Below are 22,441 nucleotides of genomic sequence, written 5' to 3'. Positions count from 1 at the left end.
CCAGGGTCGGGCAGGCAGCGCCGGGGCGAAGCGCACGGCCGGGCTTCCCCCGCCCTCTCTGCGCATGCGCGGCCGCCAGCGCCACCTTCCCGCCCGCGTCGCCACTGCAAGGAGCGGCCCCTCGCGCGTGCTCACTCGGAGGAAGCGGCTGGCCGAGGTGGGAGGGGGGTTCCCCCTCCCCGTACCGAAGGCGCTCGGGTGTTTCCGTTCCTTTCCGGCACCGTGGCCTTTCCCCGCCTCTCGCCGCTTGCCTGGGCGCCGCAATCCCGGCGGCGCGGCAGGAGGAGGCGGAAGATGGCGGTTGGGATTGGCGGGGAGGCGGCGGCAGCAGCTGCAGTAGCAGCAGCGGTTATGCAAACGAGGCCGTCGGCAGCCAGCGTCAGAGCCGGTGTGGATCGCGGCTGAGCAAGGCGGCTGGGGCTGCGCCACCACCGCCCTCCCCGGCGCCGGACCCTCCTCCTCTCCCTCCCTCCCTCCCTCCTTCCCTCCCTCCCTCGCCGCCTCTCGCCATCCCCGCCTGCCCCGGCCCCCCGCCCTCGCCCCGGCCCGGCATGGACGCTGGCGCTCCGCCGTGTCGCTGTGCGCGGCGCTGCGAGGCCGTGAGCCGCCGCTGCCGCTGAGCGGGGCCGCCCGCCGCTCCCGGGAAGGGGGGGAAGATGTCGGACACCAAGGTGAAAGTTGCCGTCAGGGTCCGGCCGATGAACAGGAGAGGTAACCGGCGGGCGGCGCCGGGCGAGGGGGGCGGCGGGGTGGGGGCGCGGAGGCTGAGGGGGGGCGTGTGTGTCTGTGGGGAGGGGGCGGCACCGGTGCGCGCCTGAGGCTTCTCCCCGGGGCTGGCGGGAGGACGGGCCCCCTCAGGCACCCCTGGCTGCCTCGCACGGGCACGGCTGCCCCCGGCGAGGGGGAGCGGCCGGGGGGCGAGCTGCCCCGGCGTGTGAGGGGGAAGGCGGGGTGCGCTCGCCCTCTGAGCCCCCCGCCGTGTCGCCTTGCAGAGCTGGACCTGAATACCAAGTGCATCGTGGAGATGGAAGGCAACCAGACTGTGCTTCACCCTCCGCCTTCCAACACCAAGCAGGGAGAAAGGTAAAAACCCCAGCCGCCGTGCCCCAAGGGAAAACCCGGCCCCGGTTCCTCAGCCTCAGCCTCGCAGAGGCATCGCCTGCCTTTGTTCGGGGCGCGGCGGGGTCCTGGAGCGCTCCCTCCGTGCCTTCAGGTGCTGCGGGGGGGGGGCGGCGGGCGAGCGCCAGCCGGGGGTCCCTGCCCGGGGCTGCATCCCTGCGGGGTCAGGCGGCTTCCAGAGCGGGGTCGGGAGGGACCCGGCTTGGGATGTGGAGACAGACCAGCCCTGTTGGCCTCCCTGATTCTTCATTAACTTCTCAAAAAATAATCTGTTGATAAGGTGAGGAGACCTAAACTGCCTGTGCTCGCAGTTTTCAGAAATTTCCCTTCAGCACAGGCTGCAAATAAACTTGATGTAACCTGTGTGTGTCGCAGGGGGGAAGAAGCAGAATCTGAATTTTATGCTAGTGGTGGTATTTTTTTAAGTTTGTTTACTAGTTTTAATGTATTTGCATTTGAAAAGGCTGTAATTGCTAGATCCTTTATTAATTCAGTGTTGTTCTGTGAAGTAGCATATGAGAATTTGCTAAAATAATTTTGAAATCTGGCGTTTAGTTGTGATGCCCCAGTAAAGAATACCCTTGGAAATAATCCAAAATACCAATGCACTAGACTGTAAAAATAGATCAGAACAGGAAAAGATTTCTTTCCTTTGAGGGAGTGTGGGGAAAGACAGGGAGGTGCAAGTGGAATAGTGGCGTTGTATGCTTATTTGTTCAATTACCTGCGGACTGCTCAACTGAAGTTGATCTGTTAAATGTATTTAATGCCAAGGAGCATGAAATAATCTGCATGGTTATGGCATTTTTAATCTGAACATGTCCCTACCACTCGAAGTTTTACTAAGAACATTTTTGATTGGGTTCATAGTAGTTACAAAGAAACCACAGTTGTGAGAATACGTTTTTTTTTTTTTTTCAAAGGTGGTATGCCAGGCTTTTATAGTTTTCCAGCAGAAAAAGTTGAGACCTTTTCTATTTTTACACATCAAAGATGCGAAGGTGCTTCTCACAGTAATCCACATACTGGAATATAGCTGCAATTGCACCAGTTTAACTTAAATCCCACTTGTATTTTCTTCAGAACCATTGTTGTGGCTGATGTGCTGGCCTGGGTCTTTAAAGATCTGTGCTTGTTTCCTGCCCCTTCAACAGATTTTTTTTTTTTGTGTGTGTGATCTTCCAGAAGTCATGCTGTCTCTGTGGGTCTTAGCATCCCATCTGTAAAATGGAAATCTTGTTTTTCTTGAGACTATTCTATTTTAGAAAGCATGGGGGTTTTTTTCCTCCTGTTTAATGAAGCATTTATATGCCCTTCATCACACCACTGCTATAATAAGAATTAACTCTTTAAAGTGAGTGGATTTGACAGGTATAAAACATGGAATACAAATTGAGTTTACAAAGCAAGAACAGAAGATTTTAAAGCCATTATTTCAATAGACTGAAGAGTCTAAGGGCCAGATGGTTTAATAAAGAGCCTGTAACTTGTGAATTTTGCTTGTTGTGCACGTTGTCCTGCAGGTTTCAGTGAGACTGTGCAGTAATTATCTGTCTTTTGAGAGCTTGTGTGGGTCGTGTTTATTGGGCTTTAACACCTGTAATATAAATTCACTTACTTGGTTGGAATTGGCTTATGGTTCTGCACCAAGGGCCTTACGGGTGAGCTGTGATGCTTGTGTGCAGCCTTGCCATCAACAGCTGTGTTGGCAAGTGATAGTTGTCCTGCTTGCAGCCCAGTGTGAGGCTGCAATTTGGCTGGCTGTCACAAGTGTAATTTGTGTCTGAAACAACTCCTTGATGTGTTATTGGAAATAACAGTCAGAAATACTGATCAGAAGTAACTCTTGCTAGTGCAGACATATAGTTTGGATACCTGCTTAATGCAGGTGTTGTATGTAACCTGTTGAGATGCCTGATGGACTTTCTAGTGCCTTGTGAGGATCCTTACATTTTCTTCACTGCTAAACTGTTCATTTCTATTTTTTTACTCAAGATAAATAGTGTAATTTCTCATGATGAAAAATAAATTCTGTTCTTCTATGTGTACCCACCATAAAATGTCTGTATAAACTGGCTCTGAACTGCTGAGTAGTTGCTGCTTGTACTTGGATCAATGCCTTGGCAGGGCTAGAGATGTCAAATGGATTTTTGGTTTTCTTTGTGTAGCTTGTTTTTATATAGCTCAACTGGATTTTTCTTTCAGAGCAACCATGTCATTGCAGAAATGATTTCACTTGTTAGGGTGATTAATTGGTCTTTCTCTACTATATACATTATTTTAATATTCTGTTTAGTCTTATCTTCCCCTTTTTACTTTTTATCTTTTTATATGGAAATTTCCTTTTTCTAGCTGAATGGAAGTACAAGTTTGTACTGCGCTTTGGAATAAGAATAAGTAGCCTTCTAAAGCAAATTTGGTTTCCAGGGCTGCTTTTCTTAATTCAGTTGAAGCCAAGAGACTATAGGGTGTGGGGGAATAGAATTCAGGACCACGCTCTTTATTTGCATTGTTCTCTCAGTTATAACTTTGAAGATACTGACAGAATTTTTAAAGTAAAATTTAATACCTCTTTAATTATTATAACATTATAGAATTTGTTCTGGGAAGGATATCCCAAGTTAGGAAAAAAAAAATACTAGCTTTGCCTATGCTGTAAGGAGTCCTTGAATTAAATCTGAGTTCAGATGCGTGTTGGTCATCAGTCTTTAGGTTTTATTAAGGATAGCTCTGAACGATTTTAGATGGGCAAGTAAGGCTAGTTTTAAAAGTGGTGAAAAAAACCTAAAATCCCAGACAGTGCTGTCATTTGTCCAACTTTCACTATTGTATTAGAGGTAAAGCAGTTAAGTTCTAAATATAAATTAGAACCGGGTTCTGACTGCATCTTCTAACTGCTAGACCACACAGCATCTGCACCTTAACAAACACAGCTACAAAACAGCAATTGTTATTAAATACAAGTGTTCTGTCTTTTTATAAGCAATAGGCTTGCCGTTCCCACAGACACACGACTTCTGGCATTCTACACTAACGAGGGAGGAAAACCAGAAAATAGTAAAACTGAACAATCTGAGTCTGAAAGGCACAGGGAAATCTTTATTGACTGAAATAATAGGGGACAGAGTTCAGAAAGGAACAGTTTTCGTTAGCTGCTATCAGGTACAGTCTCTGGTGCTGGTCAAGTTTTTGCAAGTTGATTGTTGGACTTTATACCTTTAACCCTTGTTCTACTATTATTCGTAGCAGTAGTTTCCTTGATAGCTGCCCTAAGTGTGCTTGTGTGTTGTTTTAGTTGTCTGTCTCCTCCCCAAAACCAATAGAGATTTCCCTTTCTTCCCCAGAAGAATATCTTGTCTTTCTGTGAGCCCTCTAATTTTTTTCTGCTTTCACCTGGGAGTCTGAATTTCCTTTCTCAAAGTATACTCTTCCTGAAAAAAATTGTTCTAACTTGGTCTTTTAGGAATGGGTATTATGTTTCAGAGCCAATTGTCTACATCCTGCTGTCTTGCTATAAATGTTTTCATTTGGCTGTTGGCAATAAGGTGCAGTATTAAAATGTAATGATGAGATAATTACAGTATGGAGTTACAGTCTTTCAAAATATTTGAGTAATATTTTACAATGGAAATTTCACACCTCTCTCTACATCTATGAAAGATTTGATTTTGTGTTAGGGATGTTATTTTTTAGTAAGACAAATTAGATTTTTCTGGGATCCTTCTTTGCTTTTGATTGTTCAAATATGCTTTGCTGCAACCTGTCCTTTCAGCTACACTTTTTAACGCATAGGATCTGTGAAGAAAAGTTTTGATTTAGTTCCCTGACAACAGTTCTTCATGACATGATTTTTCCTTCAGTAAGCAAAATATTTGTCTTGACAGAAATAAACAAGGAACTATGGAGACAGTAGAACTGAAATACTATTTCAGTTGTACTTTTGACAGAAGCAAAAATTTGTCTATTGGGCAATTTATTCCCTTAAAGCACAGTAGCCTTGTGCAAACTTTGCCTTATTAAAATCTCAGGTCAGAAAATGAGAAATAATCAGAATGTAGAGCTGAACTTAAAATTACTACTTTTCTCTGAAAGTATCTTTCTTGCCTGACTTAACTTTTAAAAAATATGTATTTATGACTTGCATGCTCTGTGTTCTTCAGTCCTCATTTTGATAACAGACAAGTAGCACCAAGACCCAGTGCTACTTATGTAAAACTCTTCTTATAGCTCTAAATTACTAAAGATTCCAGAATATATGAGGGCTTTTTTGAGTAGACTTAAGCTCTTTAATAAAATAAATAGCTAGGAACAGATGTGTGTGTGTCTTACCTAGTTTTTGTAGGTCATGATTCTTTCAAAGTTTGAATATCTGAAGCACAGATTTCATCCCTAGGCAGCTTGTCCTAAAACTCTTCTTTCCTGAAAACAGCTGTTGCTCCCCCTGCCTTGGAGAAAACATGATTTTGGATGGTCATTAGTGTATAGTCCTTCATGTGGTGGTTGTGGCACTTCATGGTTTTTGATATGTTGTTTTGACTAGCATCAGAGATAAGAGCACTGTTGTAGGGAGGGGATATGCATTTCTGGTAAGGGTCACTTTTTCAAACTGGAACTTGTAGAAGCCAAAATAGGACAGCTGCTAATTATTTCAATATCTGAGGGAATGATCAATGAGACCATGTCTTTGATCATGTATTCAAATTATCACCTGAGGTAGATCATGAAGTAATAGCAGGCAGCAGCTTTTATCTTCGCAGGAAATTGTAAAAGTAATCTGATTTTGACCTCTTCTGTTAACTTTCCTGTTAGACATCAGTATTCAGGATGTGAACTGTTACAGAAGAGGGGTATTTGAATTATGAAATGTGTGGTTGGAAGACATCATTTTGGGGAGCTATTTTTGCAGTGCTTTAATTCATTCATGGCTCAGATGGACACTAGATGCAGTTCCTTGAAAAAATCTCTGTTTCCAAATTCCATGTAATTTGAAACAAAATGAGACACAAATTTGTAATCCAAAACACTCAGTGGAACGGCTGTTGGCTCTTCCTAAGGTGGCCTGATCTGTGAATAAATGCAACATCCATTATTTTACCATGTTTATAAGATCCAGACAGCTGTTAGGACCTTGTGCTTTGGTCTTTAAATGGCATTGTAAGAGGAAACAACTGTTGGAGGCTGTTGGGATTGCGGGTAAGCAGCTAGTAGTACTTAGCTGGCAGTATTTCAGAACAAAAATAAAGTGTTTGAAGAAAAAGAAACCTGTGCTTGGTATGACCATGTTTAGGCAATCATGGCTTTGTAGCCATTCTCTTCTTTTGGACTACTGAGTATTAAGTTCAAATATTTCTGGAGTAGAACACAGCAGAATGAGGTTCAGCTTTGAACCTGTCCAATTTTTCTGTCTTATGATGTTAGAAATGCCTACATTGTGGAACATGAAAAGATTTGTTAAAAAGATGAGGCCTTCAGTCACAATTAGCTTCTGTGTTTAAGAAGGGCAGGTATGCATGCGCTTCCTTATTACTGCAGCTGGAGGTGTGTTTTGAGGTCTGGATTACCAGTTGATACACCTTGAATATATTGTTTATTGAAATGAATTACGAATTTAAAACATGTACAGCTCTTTTAAAATGGATTTGGTTTTTGGGGCCCTTTTCTTTGAGATCAGGATTAAAGGAAAAAGTTTTATTTTTACCTCCTTCGCCCTGTTAGTATAAATAGTGAAGACAGCTTTCTTCTTTTGAAAACAAGATTCTTTGCTGTATTGTGCATCACATTGGTTTATTAAATGTGCATATGATAAAATTTCAGACTTCTGATTAGACTCACTGTCATGTAATAATTAAAAAATACAAAGTCAAATGAAACTTGTAAGCATACTTTAGTGACCCAGGTGTGGTCTAGATTCAAAATACCTTAGGACGTGCTTAAGAAGTCACTGTTCTGCAGAACCTGAGCTCGGAGCGAAGCACTACACACCAGCTGCCCTTTGTGCAGGTCAGTGTGGTGCACAGAGCTGGGGTGTGAATCTTGGTACAAAGTTTTGTGGACAAAGCAAATCCCTTCTTGGTCTCAGGCCTCCAGCGCAGCGTGCACAGGCAGGCACCTGCTGTTCGGGGAGTCAGCATGGTGGTACTGCTAGTAATAAGATTAGAGCTAAATCTTTAAACTGACAAATGTACTTGTTGCTGTTGTGCTAGAGATGTTACCAGATTTAAGTCCTTCATTCCCCTAGAGTTGGGTGCAGACTGAGTAGCAGTAGCAATAGCTGCCTCTGGCTGTGTTGCTGGTGTCTCTGGCATGGACAGACTGTCCCAAATGGTGGGAAAGTAGTACTGTGTCTTTGCTTATTTGGCCCGCCCTGGGCATGGTTTGAATCTATTAATGGAAACAATTACTGCCTACTATAGCGAAATGCCAGCTGCTGCAGCAGTGCTGTGCAGATGCTGTTGCTTAACTGAGTAACTTCTCAGATTTGTTGGTTCCTTGTATTTTGTGAGGCGGTCTGTTACTGACGGCAGCGCGTAGAAGGCTCTTTAAGGGATTGTGAAAGTGTTGGCTGGAGACAGTGAATTTTATGTCTTCAGTAAGTGCAGCCTACAAAGAAAAGGTCCCCGCTGTGCAATGACGTGTACCAGAGGACTCAACTATCAAGTTAACTTGTGACCCAAAGCACCAAATTAACTCAGTCATGCTGTTGCCTGGATATAACGTTCCTGTGTGTCTTTTTACAAGAGACAGTATCAGGGATGTCAGCTTGTCCAGTCAGTACCTGACTTTGTGTGTTGATATGAAGTTAGTCATCGGAGTTTGAGGTCTGCTGGAGCTTGAGTTGGTTGTGTGTGTCTTTATGATCTTTTCGTGGCATGCGATGGGTGTTCACTGAGGGCTGAGGGAGGAGCTCAGTAAGTTAACAACAAGCAGATTGAAAATTTGCTGTATGAAGGTCAATCAGAAAAATGCATTGCTGACGGGAGTTGAAAATCAATGACATGAACTCAAGATACATGTTGATGAAGAGTAGGAGTTCCTCAAGCTGTCTTCAGTGCCGTGGGAGAGTGTCCCCTTATGTCATTCCTCGTTTTGGGGGAAAAAGGGACTCAATGGCTTTCTGATGCTGCTGTACTTGGTTTGTGTTAATTAACCCCTGCAGTTCTGGCCTTTGATAGCTGTCTTTTAATCTAAAAATAATAATTAAAAAACTTAATCTTCCATCATCAAAACATCTAATCAAATTCATAACCATATCCCAAACCAATACAATTAATTCTATCCCAGCTGAAACCAGGACAATCCCTTCGTCATCAGGCACAACCTTTATCTGGCATTTTGTTACATCCTAAATAGAGACATCCTCAAGCATGTGCACGCTTATCAAATACACCTTCGTCTTCCTCAGATAATGTGAAGTCAGTGGCTTGTAAGGTGCAGCTTTTCCCTAGGAGGTAATCTGAATGTTCAGTCTCATTTCACATAGCTCACCATAGGGCAATCTATATGGTAACAGCCCCTAATGAAGTCGCTAATGATTTATTGTCCTATAGTAACTTATTTGCTATTTGAGTGTTATAACTCAGGGCAAAGATTTATACCACAATGACTCTTTTGACAGATTAAACCATGAATATATTTTGGTGCTTATTAGTGGTACAGTACTTATTTTGAGGTATATCAGTTGGCACAGCAGTAGAAGGGTGGGTCTGAAACATTGCTGTGTGCTTGCGTTAGTGCATGGTAACTGGCACAGTTAATGATGATGCTGAAGATGGGGCAAAGAGGTTCATTGTGCGCTAGCAACAGGATACATACTTATTTATGTATGGTCTGTTTTCTAGATGCTAGCCCCTACCAGTCTATGCTGCTGCCTCTTCGTGTTCAACAGCACAGATAGTAGGCTAGTACTGGCTTACTTGGCGATTTGTGGCAACACTGCATCTTCTTTTTGCAGTGTATGTATATTCCAAGAATTTTAAGCATTTCATAAACATGAATCAAAGCAGCTGCTGTGGCTGGAATAGCATGCTTATCTCTGCATGTGTTTATGAAGATACTGTTCAATATGTTTAAAAAAATACCAGGATGCACTGGAAACTGTAAACTTTCTATAGAGTAATTTGATGCTTTGTTTGAAAAACACATTGCTGAAAATGTCAACGTTTAAATATTTTTTCTGATTTTTTTTTTGTATTAGAGAATATTTTAGACTTGCAAATAAGATGAAAAAATGTACATGATAACCTATTTATTGAACTTGCATTGTCTTAGTTTATTCCACAATCCCATTTTAAACATAAATGCCAATCCTAAGTAAGTAGTGTACAAAAGCCTCCAGGCAAGATTAGATTTTCCTCTAAGTGTAAGGCTTCAAAATTCTGAATCTGTCTCTTGAGCGACTGAAATATTTTTTCTAGCATTAAATACAAGTATGTGCAGCTGCCTGTTTTGCTTAATATTTCTTATATGATGACAAGGAACAGCAGATTTTAGATAAGGAACTGCAGTACTTGATACTTCTTCCTACATGGTTTCCACTTTTTGTCTGACTTTATGATTAAAATCATGTGCAGTATAGCTGAGAAGGCCTTTCACAAATATGATTTTTTCAAGAGTTGAAGGAAAAAGGACTAGGTGAGGTGAAAGAGGAAGTTTATCTGCAAAATGAATGGGTTTGTGCAGTGAGTGGCACTGGTCGCCATGTAATTTTTAATAATTTGGAGTTCTTGTTTTTGCTGAATATTTACTCCAGTTTTACTTTCTGATCAAAACCCAAGGCTTGTTTTACAGTAGATGAGCTTTTGCTAAACATAAGTCAACAGAGCATTCCAGTGGAGGCACAGAGCTGGCGAAAGTTTTCTGCCGGCAAAACTGCTTTACAGCCCTGAATGAGCAGCATCCTGGTCTGCTTTGGAAAGTTTCTTTGTCAGCATGTGTCGATGTGAGTTTTTTATGTATGCAATGTGATGTAAGTCTGCAGTGCTCCAGACTTGTTTTAGTTCAGTAGTGCCACCTCCCTGAATGATGCTAGTCAAGTCCTAAGCATTTTGATGTTTATTGGTATTTTCCTTCCCGTCGTACCATGTTGTCACTCCCTATTCTGAGATGTTTGTAAATTTCCTTTAGACTTCAAATGTGTTTTCAGATAATTTTGTCTTGTAAAATCAGGCTGAAACAAAAATCAGCCATTTGGTAAAATAAAGTTCCTATATTCACTGTATGTAGCTAAGACATTAATACATATTTGTCCTCTGAAGAATCAGCAAGTAGTAGTGGAGTTTGAGTTTATTTTTTTAAGAGAACTTTGCAGTTGTGTAAGGGAGTAAGAGCAGAAACCATTTGCCATCTTCCTGCACTTCGCTATTATACACTATTGGGATAAAAAGATGGTCCTGAAGATTTTGTTACAAGTATGTGGCGGAACATCATCCCACCACTCAGGTTTTGCTGTCTTGGAACTTCTTACTGTGACCACAGTTGGCATGCTATTCTGAAACAAACTGTCTGAAACAGAATATGGTGTTTTCCATAGTGCCCATTACGTTTAAAAAGAAGAAAGTTTTGAATAGTTCTCATTCTTCTGGTGTAAATCTAATCCTACCTGCATTCTTGTTAAGAGTGCCCTTGAGAAATGCTGCTTCAGTGTATACAGAGAAACTGACACACAAGGAATTGCAAAAGATGGTTCGTTAATGGATTTGCTGCTGACATGGTAGAATATAGGGAAAGGATACTTGGGGACTAGGACTGGAAGGATAACGAAAGGCAAAAGAGAGGTACAGAAATGGATGCCCAACAACAAGATGAAATTCCTCAAAGTATGTCTTTGAGGGAAACCAACCAACCAACAAAACCCAACAACATCCAGTAAGCTTTTTTCCATCCTCCTGAAAAATGTGTATGAGAAACTGGCATTCTTTGGGGTGGTACTACAGTCTTCATGTGTGTTCTGGTTGAGATCCAAGTTGAAAACAATAGGGAAAATCAGTTCTTGTAGGCAGCCCACTGAACGCTGGACAGCTTGCCATGTAGTTTTCTTGTCAAGAGCTTCCAAGTCCTGAGTATGTTTATTGTTTGAGGTGTTTATAACGTTGTAGCTGAGTTCATGTCATGTACCTGATTTTCTTTGCATGGTTGTAACTCATATTTTAACACTGAATTTTTACTGTTTATGACATTAAACGTCATGATTGAGAATCTTTTTAAATTGGCTGTGAAGCAAACTAATTGAAAACACTTGTGTCCCCATCAAAAGGATGATGAAAGTATGTTTGAAGATGCAGCGTTTAAGTGCTCTCCTAAGGTCTGTTTCAGTGGGACAGTATCTTGATGTTTTGGTTGGATTTTTTTAATAAATTCAGTAGCTGTTCTGTTCTCCTCAGCATCCCAGTTCCATGGTTGGATTCCCCATTAGTGTCAGAAGTCCTGTGTACTGAAGGAGGGGGATGCCTGACTTCCCCACCGCGAAAGTCAGTAAGTTAGCTCCTGTCAGTTCTGTTTTCAAGTGCTCAGCAGGGTATAGTGAATGAGTACTGAACCTAGGTCGACATCAGTCTAATCTCTCTTGTTTACTTACTGTTTGGGGCAGGCTGCATCCTCTCAAGTAGTTTTTGAAGTGTTGGTTTTGCAGATGCCAGTGTGGCAATGGGAAACTTTTTTCCAGAAATACTAATGGTGTGCAAGCTTTGTGCCCTTAGTGTAATCTATCCTTACTGCCATCTACACTCACAGGTAGAAGCTTTGCGTATACCTCGTGCAATGTGGTGTGCTTTTATTTGAAATTTCAGAATAGCATCTTGCAACTTTGTGCTAGTTTAAACCCAGAACTGCAGATCCATAGTGTCGGGTGGGCTGAAAGTCCTTTGTGTTTTGTAGTGCTTATGTGTTTTCAGTTACAGTGGTTCTGTGTGGTCTGACCCATATTATTGGTTGGTATTAGAGAATTTCTCATCTGAATGAGGAAGAAATTCATGGCTCGTGCAAGACAGATCAAACAGACATTGAAAACACCCTTGCACTCACATGACCAAGGTGTAAAATTAATTTTATAAAAAAATCTCTTAAAGCCAACTTGATCTTAATGTGTCATCCTTAGTCAAGAAGGGTATTGTAGGATGACTTCTGGAGTATCTTGCAGTTTAAATGGTTACATGTTTTTCCAAGGTGTGCATCTTCATCATGATTCAGAAAAGACAGAGGCAAGCAAGTCACTCATGTTTGTGACCTCTTGCCTGCTTGCCTTTGCTGTGATTAAAAAGGGAAAGTAAATGCTGGATATTTGTTTGTGGACTTTGAAATGAGATGTTACAAATTGCAGAACTGAATTTTGAGGGAGGAATTTTTCATCAGTGTATATAAATGAAGGAAAATAGAAATATTAATGATGATTTGCAGTTGTTTTGTAGGAAAAGAAAAACTAAATTGGCTTATTTTCTTAGTTTCGAGAAACATTTAGGGGTGATAGGAGTCTGACAATCTGTTGACTGGTAACTGTAATGAGCAGCATCAGAGTTTAGTGGGCTCAAGGTGCGTGTTTGATTAGACTAGGAAACCTATATGTTTTTTTCAAATAATGGGGAAAACCTTTACTTGAAATACTTTTAATAATTATCATTCTACTTTGCATCCAGAATAGTAGGAAAGTTCTAGATTCTCTACAGAACTTTTGCTCTAAATGGAAGGAGCAAAGGGTGCTACGTAGGTTTTACGTTGTTGTTTTTCTCTTAAAGATCTAGATTGGGTAATTGGTCACTTTCAAAAATCATGTTACTTTTTGGTTTGTTGTTGTGGTGTTTTTGTTTGTTTTAATTCTCTCCCCATAGCTGTTCCTGCATATGAGGCAGGTCACTTCTTTGGCCCAGTATTGGTAATCTAAGCGTATTTGAAATGGGATGCTTGCCTTAGGTTCAGCTTCTCTTGTACCAGATCTTTCTACTCATGCTCTTTTACTTTCATGTCTCAGTTTGCAGATGTAGTAGACGAAGATAAATTGAACTGGTCTAGAGTTACTGATCACACAACATGACTTTTAGCCATTTTTGGAGTAGACTGGCTATTTAAGCAAAAAAGGAGTCGACTGTTTCCTATTACATTGAAAATTGTTGACAATTGAGTGCTGCTGCCGCCCTTTATTTAAAATATTAGTGGTGATGGACGAAGTGGGAAAGCTACACTGAAAAATTAATGTGATAAGCTTTTTGAATAATTTTAAACTTAATTCTATATTTGTCAAACCTGATTTTTGTTTGCAGTATTGCTGCTCACGTACCTTGCTCCTTCACGTTCTTATCCTAATGTTACTAACCAAAAACTGCTGACCTCAGTAATATTTGCTTTCTCGGATCACTAATTAATGCTTACCAGCATTCAGAACCTGTGTACCCTTTCATGTGGCTTTCAGTGGTGTTTCAGACTGATCTACTTGTTCTTTCTTCTTCCTTAATATATGACTCCTCATTCTCTTCTGAGGATTTTTTGACAACTTCTTGAGAGACCACATGTAATTCTGCTTTATTTCTTGAACTTGTTTTGTGTAACTCTATTCCCTATGCAGGCAGATATCTAGGTAGATCATGTAGGCTGTGGGTTATTTATAGCAGAGATAATTAGCTGAATTGCCGCTCCTGAAACAGAAGAATTGTGGCTCGGTGTTGTGGAAGTTTAGCTGATAAGCTTTGCGGGGCCGCACCTCCTCCTGTGCAGAGTCAGATCAGAATACTCAGTGCTGGACTCTCACAGCGCAAATACTGGGTGTCTGGCAAGGTGTTGTTAGCCTGTGCTGTCCATGCTGTACCTGTTGTTCGTGGCTGGCTGTGTGAGCTTGGAAATGGGAGGAGGTGGCAGTGATGGAGTCAAGAGCACTGCCAGGGATAGGAAAGGGCAAAAAATCAGTGGGTGTGGGCTTCTGCTACAGTTTCACTAGTTCACATGCAGTACAGGATGAGCGCATGTTCAGGTAATGAGGCAAAGCTGATGGGGTGGTCTCCTAAAACTTTCAAAAGTGTGTGGGTACTGGCTTTACAAAGATAACTGACTCCGCAGTGTTGATTTGGTGTTTGGGAGTATGCAACATGCTCCCAAGCATGAACTCTGTTATGTGCGATTTTCTGTTGTCAAGAGTGTTTCAGTCTACGTTCATCGTGAGTAGCAGAGTTGACTGCAGATTGCAACACAGATGGTACTAAAAGGAACTACAGAGCTGTGTATGAACATTTTAAGTGGAATTTAAAGTACTTCATTAAATATTAGAAACAAAGTAGTTGAAGTACTTTGCTGAAAAGTGGGGTAAAACTCCCAGTTCGATTTAAATACACCTTTTGACCTTGCTGATTGAGCAGAATGTTACATTTAAAGCATGGGTATTTGCAGTACCAGGAAAAGAAGCATTAATTGGGAAAGAATACTTTTTTTTTCACTGTACTGTCTGTGAAGAGAGAACACATTGCACATTGTGCAACTGCAGTACAGGATCGCTTGCACACACTTCGCATCCCAGCGCAGAAACCTAGTTCTCCCTTCTTAACTGCCTCTGAATAGATGCCAGCACAGGCCACAGACTACGGCAGCCTCTGGGTTAGCGTGCAGATGGCTGGGCCCAGCAGCCAGGGTTGACTTAGCATGCAGGCTCTTTAAGCGTACATAGCTAATCTTAATGCTAAACCTCATAATTTCTGTGCAAGCATATCGATAGATAGTTTCTTCCTTTCCCTGTTCTTCTTCAATTTAACATTCTTCTTCTACTACCTTTCCTCCTCATGGCCTTCTACCTGCATTCTCCCAAGCTCTTTAAAGATTTTATATAAAGTGTTATCTCCAGGAATGGTGGTGTTTCAGAATAGAGAAGTTGAGTGTTGTTAGCAACTTGTGGCAGCGCTCTGCTGCTGATTCTAAATTGGAAGCTTTGATTACATTTGGTTGTCTGCATTTAGTATGGTAGCATGTGTGTGTTGCTTGTCTCAGCTCCTTTGTCTGCTTTCTGTGTCTCATTCCTCTGGGTAACTTAATGGTGTAGTACTTGCTGACGGGTTGGTTTTTTTTCTTCTATTATCAACTGCTTTGTATTTATGTTTCTTTGTGCTAATTGCTAAATATCTCTCTCCTGTTCTTAAACTTGTCAGGGCTGGCAGCTTGATTCCATTGTGAGATGACCATGTTTTCTAATTTAGAGTTTGGTTGGTTGTTTTTTTCTGTTTTTCTGCTGCAATAAGACAAATCTTAATAAGAGAATAACTTTTCTTTTTCACAGTGCAACTGTGCTTAGCATGCTACTGTTGAATGGGAGCTAAAACATTCACCTAGACCCCAGTGAGTTTCTGCAGGGTGAATTAGAGTCTCATGTTCTCAGACTCTCGCTCCCTTAACTTGGAGTGCTCCTTTGCACAGTGTCCAGATGGAGAGTATATGCTCATTTGGTACCTAATCAGATGCTCTTCACCATCAAAAGTGTCCATTTACCTCTATATTGTTAGATATGGGCTTATCTCTGCCGCTTTTCTGCTTTATTTTGTGCCTGAGCTAATAAAAGCCTGGTTGGACTCTGTCTGCTTTTTGTCTGCACAGTAAACCTGCAACATGGATAAAATTCTCACAGGTCATGGCAGTGGGAAGATATTTCAAACAACTTTTACCTTTCAGTATAACAATACAGTAGTGTTCCACTCTCTCTAAACAAATGTTCATAAAATGAGTTTGGGATATAAACCTGGCTGTGCATTCTGAGTTCACAGCTCAAAAAAACATTTTGAGGGGATGATGCTATTTGTTGCGAGCCTAGGAGGGGGGAAAAGATTGAGGAAGGACTTAAATAAAAATGAAAAGTTTTTCAAAAAAGAATGATTATCGCATCTTTAACATATTTGAACTGTAGATAGACTTTGGGCTATTTGAGTAAAATTCTGTTGAGAACACTGCACGTTTTTGAACATGGGTTTTAAACGTAAAATGTATCTGGAGAGAAACATTGTTCAAGGAAACAACTACTTAACACGGGTATGCTGTGCAGGCTGTTAAGTTAGAGTTCAGGATGTCTCCACTTGTGTATTCTGTAAAGATTCCTGTGTGATGGTGTCTGCCATCAATAAATATGAGAGTTACCAAAGTGTAGGAAGTCAGTGTGGGAAGGTGATTATGATAACCGGCAGTCTTTGTATTTGGTATCAAAGTTGCTTAGTCCATCAATAGGGTCTTCATAAGATCTGAAAAGATGCAAAATCAAACTTTTGTTAATAATTACAGCTCTCTGGAATTTTAGAATTTAGATTCTTAATCTCTATTTCCTGTTGTCAGTTAATGGTGACTGTATTGTCCATCACCATGTCTCTTTGAGCTTTATACCTGTCAACCTTTCTTGTAATGGCTTTGAGTATCAGAATAGTAATTTTGCTACCAAAGTCAGGACGTTGCTGCAAATCCGCTAGTGAAGTTCTGCGGAGAGAGAAGTTGTTGATCTCAAGTGGTCATTTTTCAGAGCAAAATTACCTTCTAAGCTAATTTGCTAGGTGCTTATTTCAAGCACGTTACTGTGCTTTTATGCAGAACAATGCATAGAATACATTGCTGAGCAGAGGTTTGCTGAAGCATGTGAAAGGAGTTATAGGAGTAGCTGGGCTGGGCATGCCTGTGTGAAATGCTGGGGTTTTGGGGGAATGAGACAGGCTTGAGTTGAAAATGAAAATAAATTTTTAATGCTTCTCTTAAAGTTACATTTTAAACTGTTTTTTAGTATGAAATGGCTTCATAAACTTAAATACTTCTTTTCGAAGTTGTTAAGTTCACAGGTCAAGAACCAAAAAGAATAAATCAGAGGCTTTAGTAAACAAATGTAGTAGTAAGTTACAGGTCTCAGTAGGTTGTGTACAAGTTTTGATTTTAAGAGGTTTTAAAAGCAGGGCATTCCTTTTTTTAAAAAAAATAATATTTGAGGTAATGTTTTTAAAGTAGATGTCAACTAGCTCCTATTTTCTGTCCCTTTTCTAGAATTGCCTTTTCTGAGCACTCGGTTCTCTGGTGAACTCAGAGGCAGGTGAAGAGTAATCAGTTCTGAGCATATTCTTGCTGTCAGAGGAATATTTTTCATCATGTTCCCTGTTTCCTTGAACAAAGTGTTCCAGCTTTTTTATTCAGTAAAGATATCATCAATTACAAGTAATTAATGGGGCAAATCAGATTATGATCTGTGGGTTTGGGGGTTTTTTTGAGAGGTAAGATTATTAAAATGTATTGTAGTCTAATAATTCTGCATATGGCAGACCTTAGAGCTTCAGGTCAGGAAGAAAAACATTGTGGATGCTGTTTTGTGTGGAACATTAGAGTTTGAAAGAGCAAGATATGAATGAGTGCTGGAATTGGATAAAAATGTGTTCAAAATTTTCCTAACAATTTATGCCTTACATGCTGGAATCTCTTTCACATAACCTGGAAATATGAAATGTGGCATTTCTAAGGGCTTAAAATAGTGGTCAAATTGGCAATCATATACAATACAATCCTTTCATCATGCAGCTCCTCTGAATGCATTGCGAGAGTTTAAAGGAGAACATATCCCATATACGTAATTCTTTTTCAGGAATTTACAGAGGTAAAATACTGTATTCTCTCAAGAATAAATTCAGGTTGCAAATTGCTTCAGGAGACTTGTCTGGTAGGCACGCATCAGCTCTCCAATAAGTTTTTTTTTTTCCTGACTCTCTTCCTACTGCAACATGTTAATAGTAAGTATAAAATAACACCTATTTGGGGAAATAGCTAACAGCTTTAGATGGCTGTAGCTTTTTAATTTACACATGATGGCAGAAAGCCCAGGCCTGCAAGCTATTCCATGCATCAATGCTAAACTTAAAATATAAAGCTGTTGAAAGGAACAAGTAGCAAAAAAGTAAAAGAAAAACCAATCAAAAGCAACAGTTTTATGTAAGTGACGTGTGCTGTCTTAAGTGTCTGTTGGCCAGGCAAAATTTGCCACCTTGCAATTGCTGTTTGCAGCTACTGTGGCTCAGCTGATTCTTGGTAACTCACTATGTATGAACTTATTCAAAGTATTGAGATATAGACAATTAATGGTTGTTTACATTACTGTACAACATAATAAATTATGCAGAAATTATATCTGTGAAGGAAAGATTCTTTGAAGGGGGTTTATGCACTGAGCACTAGGTTTGCATACTGTTAAGTATTTAATAAAACTTGTCTAAAAGTGAGTGTTCCTCCTCCTCACACATTTCTGTTGACTGGTTTTGGATGTTTGTAATAAGATGATCATGAGAGCTCCCCAAATCATGATACAGTGATTTAGTATTAGACTCTCTTATCCTGGAGTTCTCTCCATTGTTAAAATCCAAGCTTTGCTCTGCTACAGAATCACAGACTGGTCGAGGTTGGAAGGGACCTCTGGAGATCATTCTGTCCAACCCCCTGCTCAAGCAGGGTCACCTGGAGCAGGTTGCGCAGTCACGTCCAGGCAGGTTTTGAATGTCTCCAGGGAAGGAGCCTCCACAGCCTCTCTGGGCAGCCTGTTCAGTGCTTTGGCACCCTCAAGGGAAAGAAGTTTTTCCTCGTGTTCAGATGGAACTTCCCACGTTGTGGTTTGTGCCTGTTGCCCCTTGTCCTGTCACTGGGCACTGCTGAAAAGAGCCCGGCCCCATGCTCTTGGCGTGTGCCTGGAATATTTGTAGACCTTGACAAGATCCCCTGTCAGTCTTCTCCAGGCTGCAAAGGCCCAGCTCACTCAGCCTTTCCTCGTCAGGGAGGTGCTCCAGACCCCTCATCATCTTCACAGACTCTGCTGGACCCTCCCCAGCAGTTCCCTGTCTCCTGAACTGGGGAGCCCAGCACTGGACCCAGCACTCCAGATGTGCCTCACCAGGGCAGAGCAGAGGGCAGGATCCCCTTCACGCTCCTCCTCATGCCCCGCAGGATCCCACTAGTCCCTTGGCCACCTGGGCACACTGCTGCCCCCCAGCACTCCCAGGCCCTTCCCTGCTGACCTCCTGGGGGGCAGCTCTGCCCCAGTGTGTACTGGTGCGTGGGGCTGTCCCTGCCCAGGGGCAGGACCTGATGCTTGCCTTGGTTGAACTCCATGGGGTTCCTCTCTGCCCAGCTCTCCAGCCTGCTGAGGTGTGGCTGGATGGCAGTGCAGCCTCTGGGGTACTGGGTGCTCTTGCCAGTTCTGTATCATCAGCAAACTTGCTGATGGCACACCCAGTCCCTTCATCCAGTCCCTTCATCCAGGTCACCGATTAGTAAGTTGGACAGGACTGGACCCAGCAGTGACCCTGCGGAACACCGTGAGCTACAGCCCTCCAGCTGGACTCTGTGCTGTGGGTCACAACCCTCTGAGCTCTGCCACTCAGCCAGTTCTCAGTCCGTCTCGCTGTCCACCCTCGAACCCACGTTTCCTGAGCTGACCTGTAAGGATGTTATGGGAGACAGTGTCAAAATCCTTGCTGAGGTCAAGACAGACAACATCCACTGCTCTCCCCTAGTCTACCCAGCTGGTCATTCCATCATAGAAGGCTACCAGTTTGGTCAGGCATGATTTCCCCTTGGTGAATCCATGCTGACTGCTCCTGATAAGCATGTGGAGGAAAAAAAAGGTTAAGAGGTGACCTCCAGAATGATCTATTCCATCACCTTTCCAGGGATGGAGGTGAGGCTGACAGGCCTGTAGTTTCCTGGGTCCTCCTTCTTGCCCTGTCTGAAGACTGGAATGACACTGGATTTCCACCAGTCCTCAGACACCTCTCTTGTTCTCCATGACCTTTCCAAGGTGATGGAGAGTGGCTTAGCAATAACATCTGCCAGCTCCCTCAGCACTCAGGGCTGCATCCCATCAGGGCCCATGGATTTGTGGACATCACGTTTGCTTAAGTGATCTGTAACATGATTCTCCTTAACCAAGGCAAAATCTTTTCTCCAGACTTCCTCTCTTGCTTCCAAGGTCTGGGAAACCAGGGGAGTGGCCTTGGCAGTGAAGACTGAAGCAAAGAAGGCATTCAGTAACTCCACCTTCTCTGTGATCTCATCACCAGAGCATCAGCCTCATTCAGCAGCAGACCCACATTTTCCCTAGTCATCCTTTTCCTACTGATGTAGTTGAAGAAGCCCTTCATGTTGTCCTTGACATCCCTTGCCAGATTTAATTGCAAATGGACCTTAGCCTTCCTTGTCTCCCTGCATGTTCTGACAACATCCCTGTATTCCTTCCAAGTGGCTGTCCCTTTTCCCACATACCATAACCTTTCTTCTTTTGTTTGAGGTTTGCCAGAAGCTCCTTGCTCATCCTGCCCCCTTTGCTTGATTTACTACTCATGGGGGTGTACCTATCTTGAGCTTGGAGGAGGTGATACTTGAATATCAGCCAGCTCTCTTGGACCCCCCCCTACCTTCTGGGACCCAAACCCATGAACTTCTTCCAAGTAGGTCCTTGAAGAGGCCAAAGTTAGCTCTCCTGAAGTCCAGGGTTGCAATCCTACTTCTTGCCCTGCTTCCTCCATGTGGGATCGTGAATCCCACCCTCTTGTGGTCAGTGCAGCTAAGGCTGCCTCCAACTTTCACATCTGCAGCCAGCCCTTCTTTGATTGTGAAGACAAGGTATTGACTGATCACATTTTTTGTTGATGTTTTATAAAAATCTGTTGTAGCTGACATACTGACTTTAGATCAAAGTTTCTTTCTTCCTTGAAGTTGCTCAGGTTATTGTATATCACTTTCATTTAAGTTGATCATTTAAGTGTGATCACATTAAGTGTGATCATTTAAGTTGAGCACTGAGAAATCTATGAATGAAAGCTGGCAAGTTTGATTAGTCCTCTGGGAGTAGCGTTGCCTTCCTTCAGTTTTCATACCTACAAAATAAGGTACACTACTGGTTTTCAGACTGTGCTGTACCTATGTTGGTAAGGCACGTAGGAAGAGCCATCAATCACGTAAGTTTTAACTGAGATTTGATTGTGGTGTTAGTAGCAATATTTTAGGGGGACAGGGAAGATGCATTTTTAGAAGGCATTGCAAAGGATCACCATGTGAGAGGTCAGTCCTTAATTTCAGTGCAGTTTATCAGACAGTTTGATGTAGTAGCTTAGGAGTAAATGTTTGAGGCAACTGGAAGTTACAAAATAAGATGAGATGGCTCTTTAGTGTAATTATCAACATAGATTCTTAAACATAGCCCAAAAAAATCCCTGTATTTAACTGTACTGTCTTATAATTGTGAGTTTATTAGTAAATAGTAAAACCATTCTGATTTTATAATAGGAAAAGTAAAGCCTTTGAAAAAATCTAAATAGAGAAGAATCAACATTAGTTTAATTTTTATTTAATAAAAGGCACAGTCTGATCCTTGCTTTCATGGCATATTTTCAAAGGCTGAAAGGTCTTTACTGCTGGCAGACACATAAGTTTTTTTACTACTTCTAGGAAAGTTTTCCATTTCATAATATATTCCAGTGGCTCCTGTGCAGTATTAAACCTTACAAATTGGTTGTGAAGGGGAGCAAAATGCTGACAAATCTATTGTGATGTATGAGATATGGATTCCTTTCTATTAAAGAAAATTCAGACAACATTCATTTATTAGCAAAAGTTTTACCTATTCCTTCTGAATTGTACCTTTTTCTATATATTCAGTCCACGTGAGGAGCAGTGCTTTTGAATTCCTCGCAGTTGAGGAGAGGCATAGTACCTATACTTCTAGCTTCCTAAAATGAAATGCTGTATAATTTAAGACTGAAAGTTTCAGGCTTCTGCAGAAAAGTGAGTGAAACTTTAGATATCTAAGTCTGGATGAACAACTGAGCTTGAACTCCAGAGTGTGATCAGGTAGTGCTCTGCACATCAGCTGAGGTGATGTGCAGCATTATTAATTATTATAATATTGATATTAATATTGAATATATAATAACACTTATTATTATTATATTAAGTTACTACCCTTCAGCTGTTTATTACTGTGCCCTGAGAGTTAATTTCAGTGTTAATTCTTCACTTGAAGAACAGGTGCTTTGTAGCATTTCAGTATTTTTTTTCAACTGTGATACTTAAAAAAATAATAAAATACTTTTTTTAAAAAAAGATATTTTTATTTTGCTAATGGTAAATTAATAACTTCACAGATATACCAAGAACGGAAGGTTTCTTAGTGTACCAATGACTAACAGCTAAAAGCTCAAGTCCTGTGAAGGGAGGGGCACAAGTACAGTTATTTCATTGTACTTCATTATTGGAAGAATAATGCTCAAGGAAAGAAAGAGTGTAGCTGCTAACTTGAGGAAACAAGATAGGTCTTTCCTTTTGCCTTTGACAGTCTTGTGCTTCTCCTCTTTCTGGATTG

The 22,441-nt window shown here is 41.6% G+C and overlaps 1 protein-coding gene across 6 annotated transcripts in view; it reads left to right on the top strand.

The window, feature by feature from the left end:
- The first annotated feature begins 283 nt into the window (after positions 1 to 283).
- KIF13A (kinesin family member 13A) overlaps positions 284 to 22,441 on the top strand; it is a 120,443-nt gene continuing 98,285 nt past the window's right edge. For 3 of the 6 annotated variants that reach the window (XM_055705426.1, XM_055705425.1, XM_055705424.1), the window contains exons 1-2: positions 290 to 711; positions 993 to 1,083. In XM_055705426.1, coding sequence (XP_055561401.1) covers positions 657 to 711; positions 993 to 1,083 — 146 coding nt within the window. In that variant the 5' untranslated portion in view covers positions 290 to 656. Of the gene's footprint in view, positions 712 to 992; positions 1,084 to 22,441 lie in introns of all 6 variants that reach the window. The other 3 variants (XM_055705430.1, XM_055705427.1, XM_055705428.1) reach the window with 3 other exon arrangements.

The sequence above is a fragment of the Falco cherrug genome, chromosome 3, assembly GCF_023634085.1.
Source record: "Falco cherrug isolate bFalChe1 chromosome 3, bFalChe1.pri, whole genome shotgun sequence".
Taxonomy (NCBI): Eukaryota; Metazoa; Chordata; class Aves; order Falconiformes; family Falconidae; genus Falco; species Falco cherrug.
The sequence above is the reverse complement of the archived record's forward strand: the minus strand, read 5'-3'. Positions and strand labels throughout refer to the sequence as shown.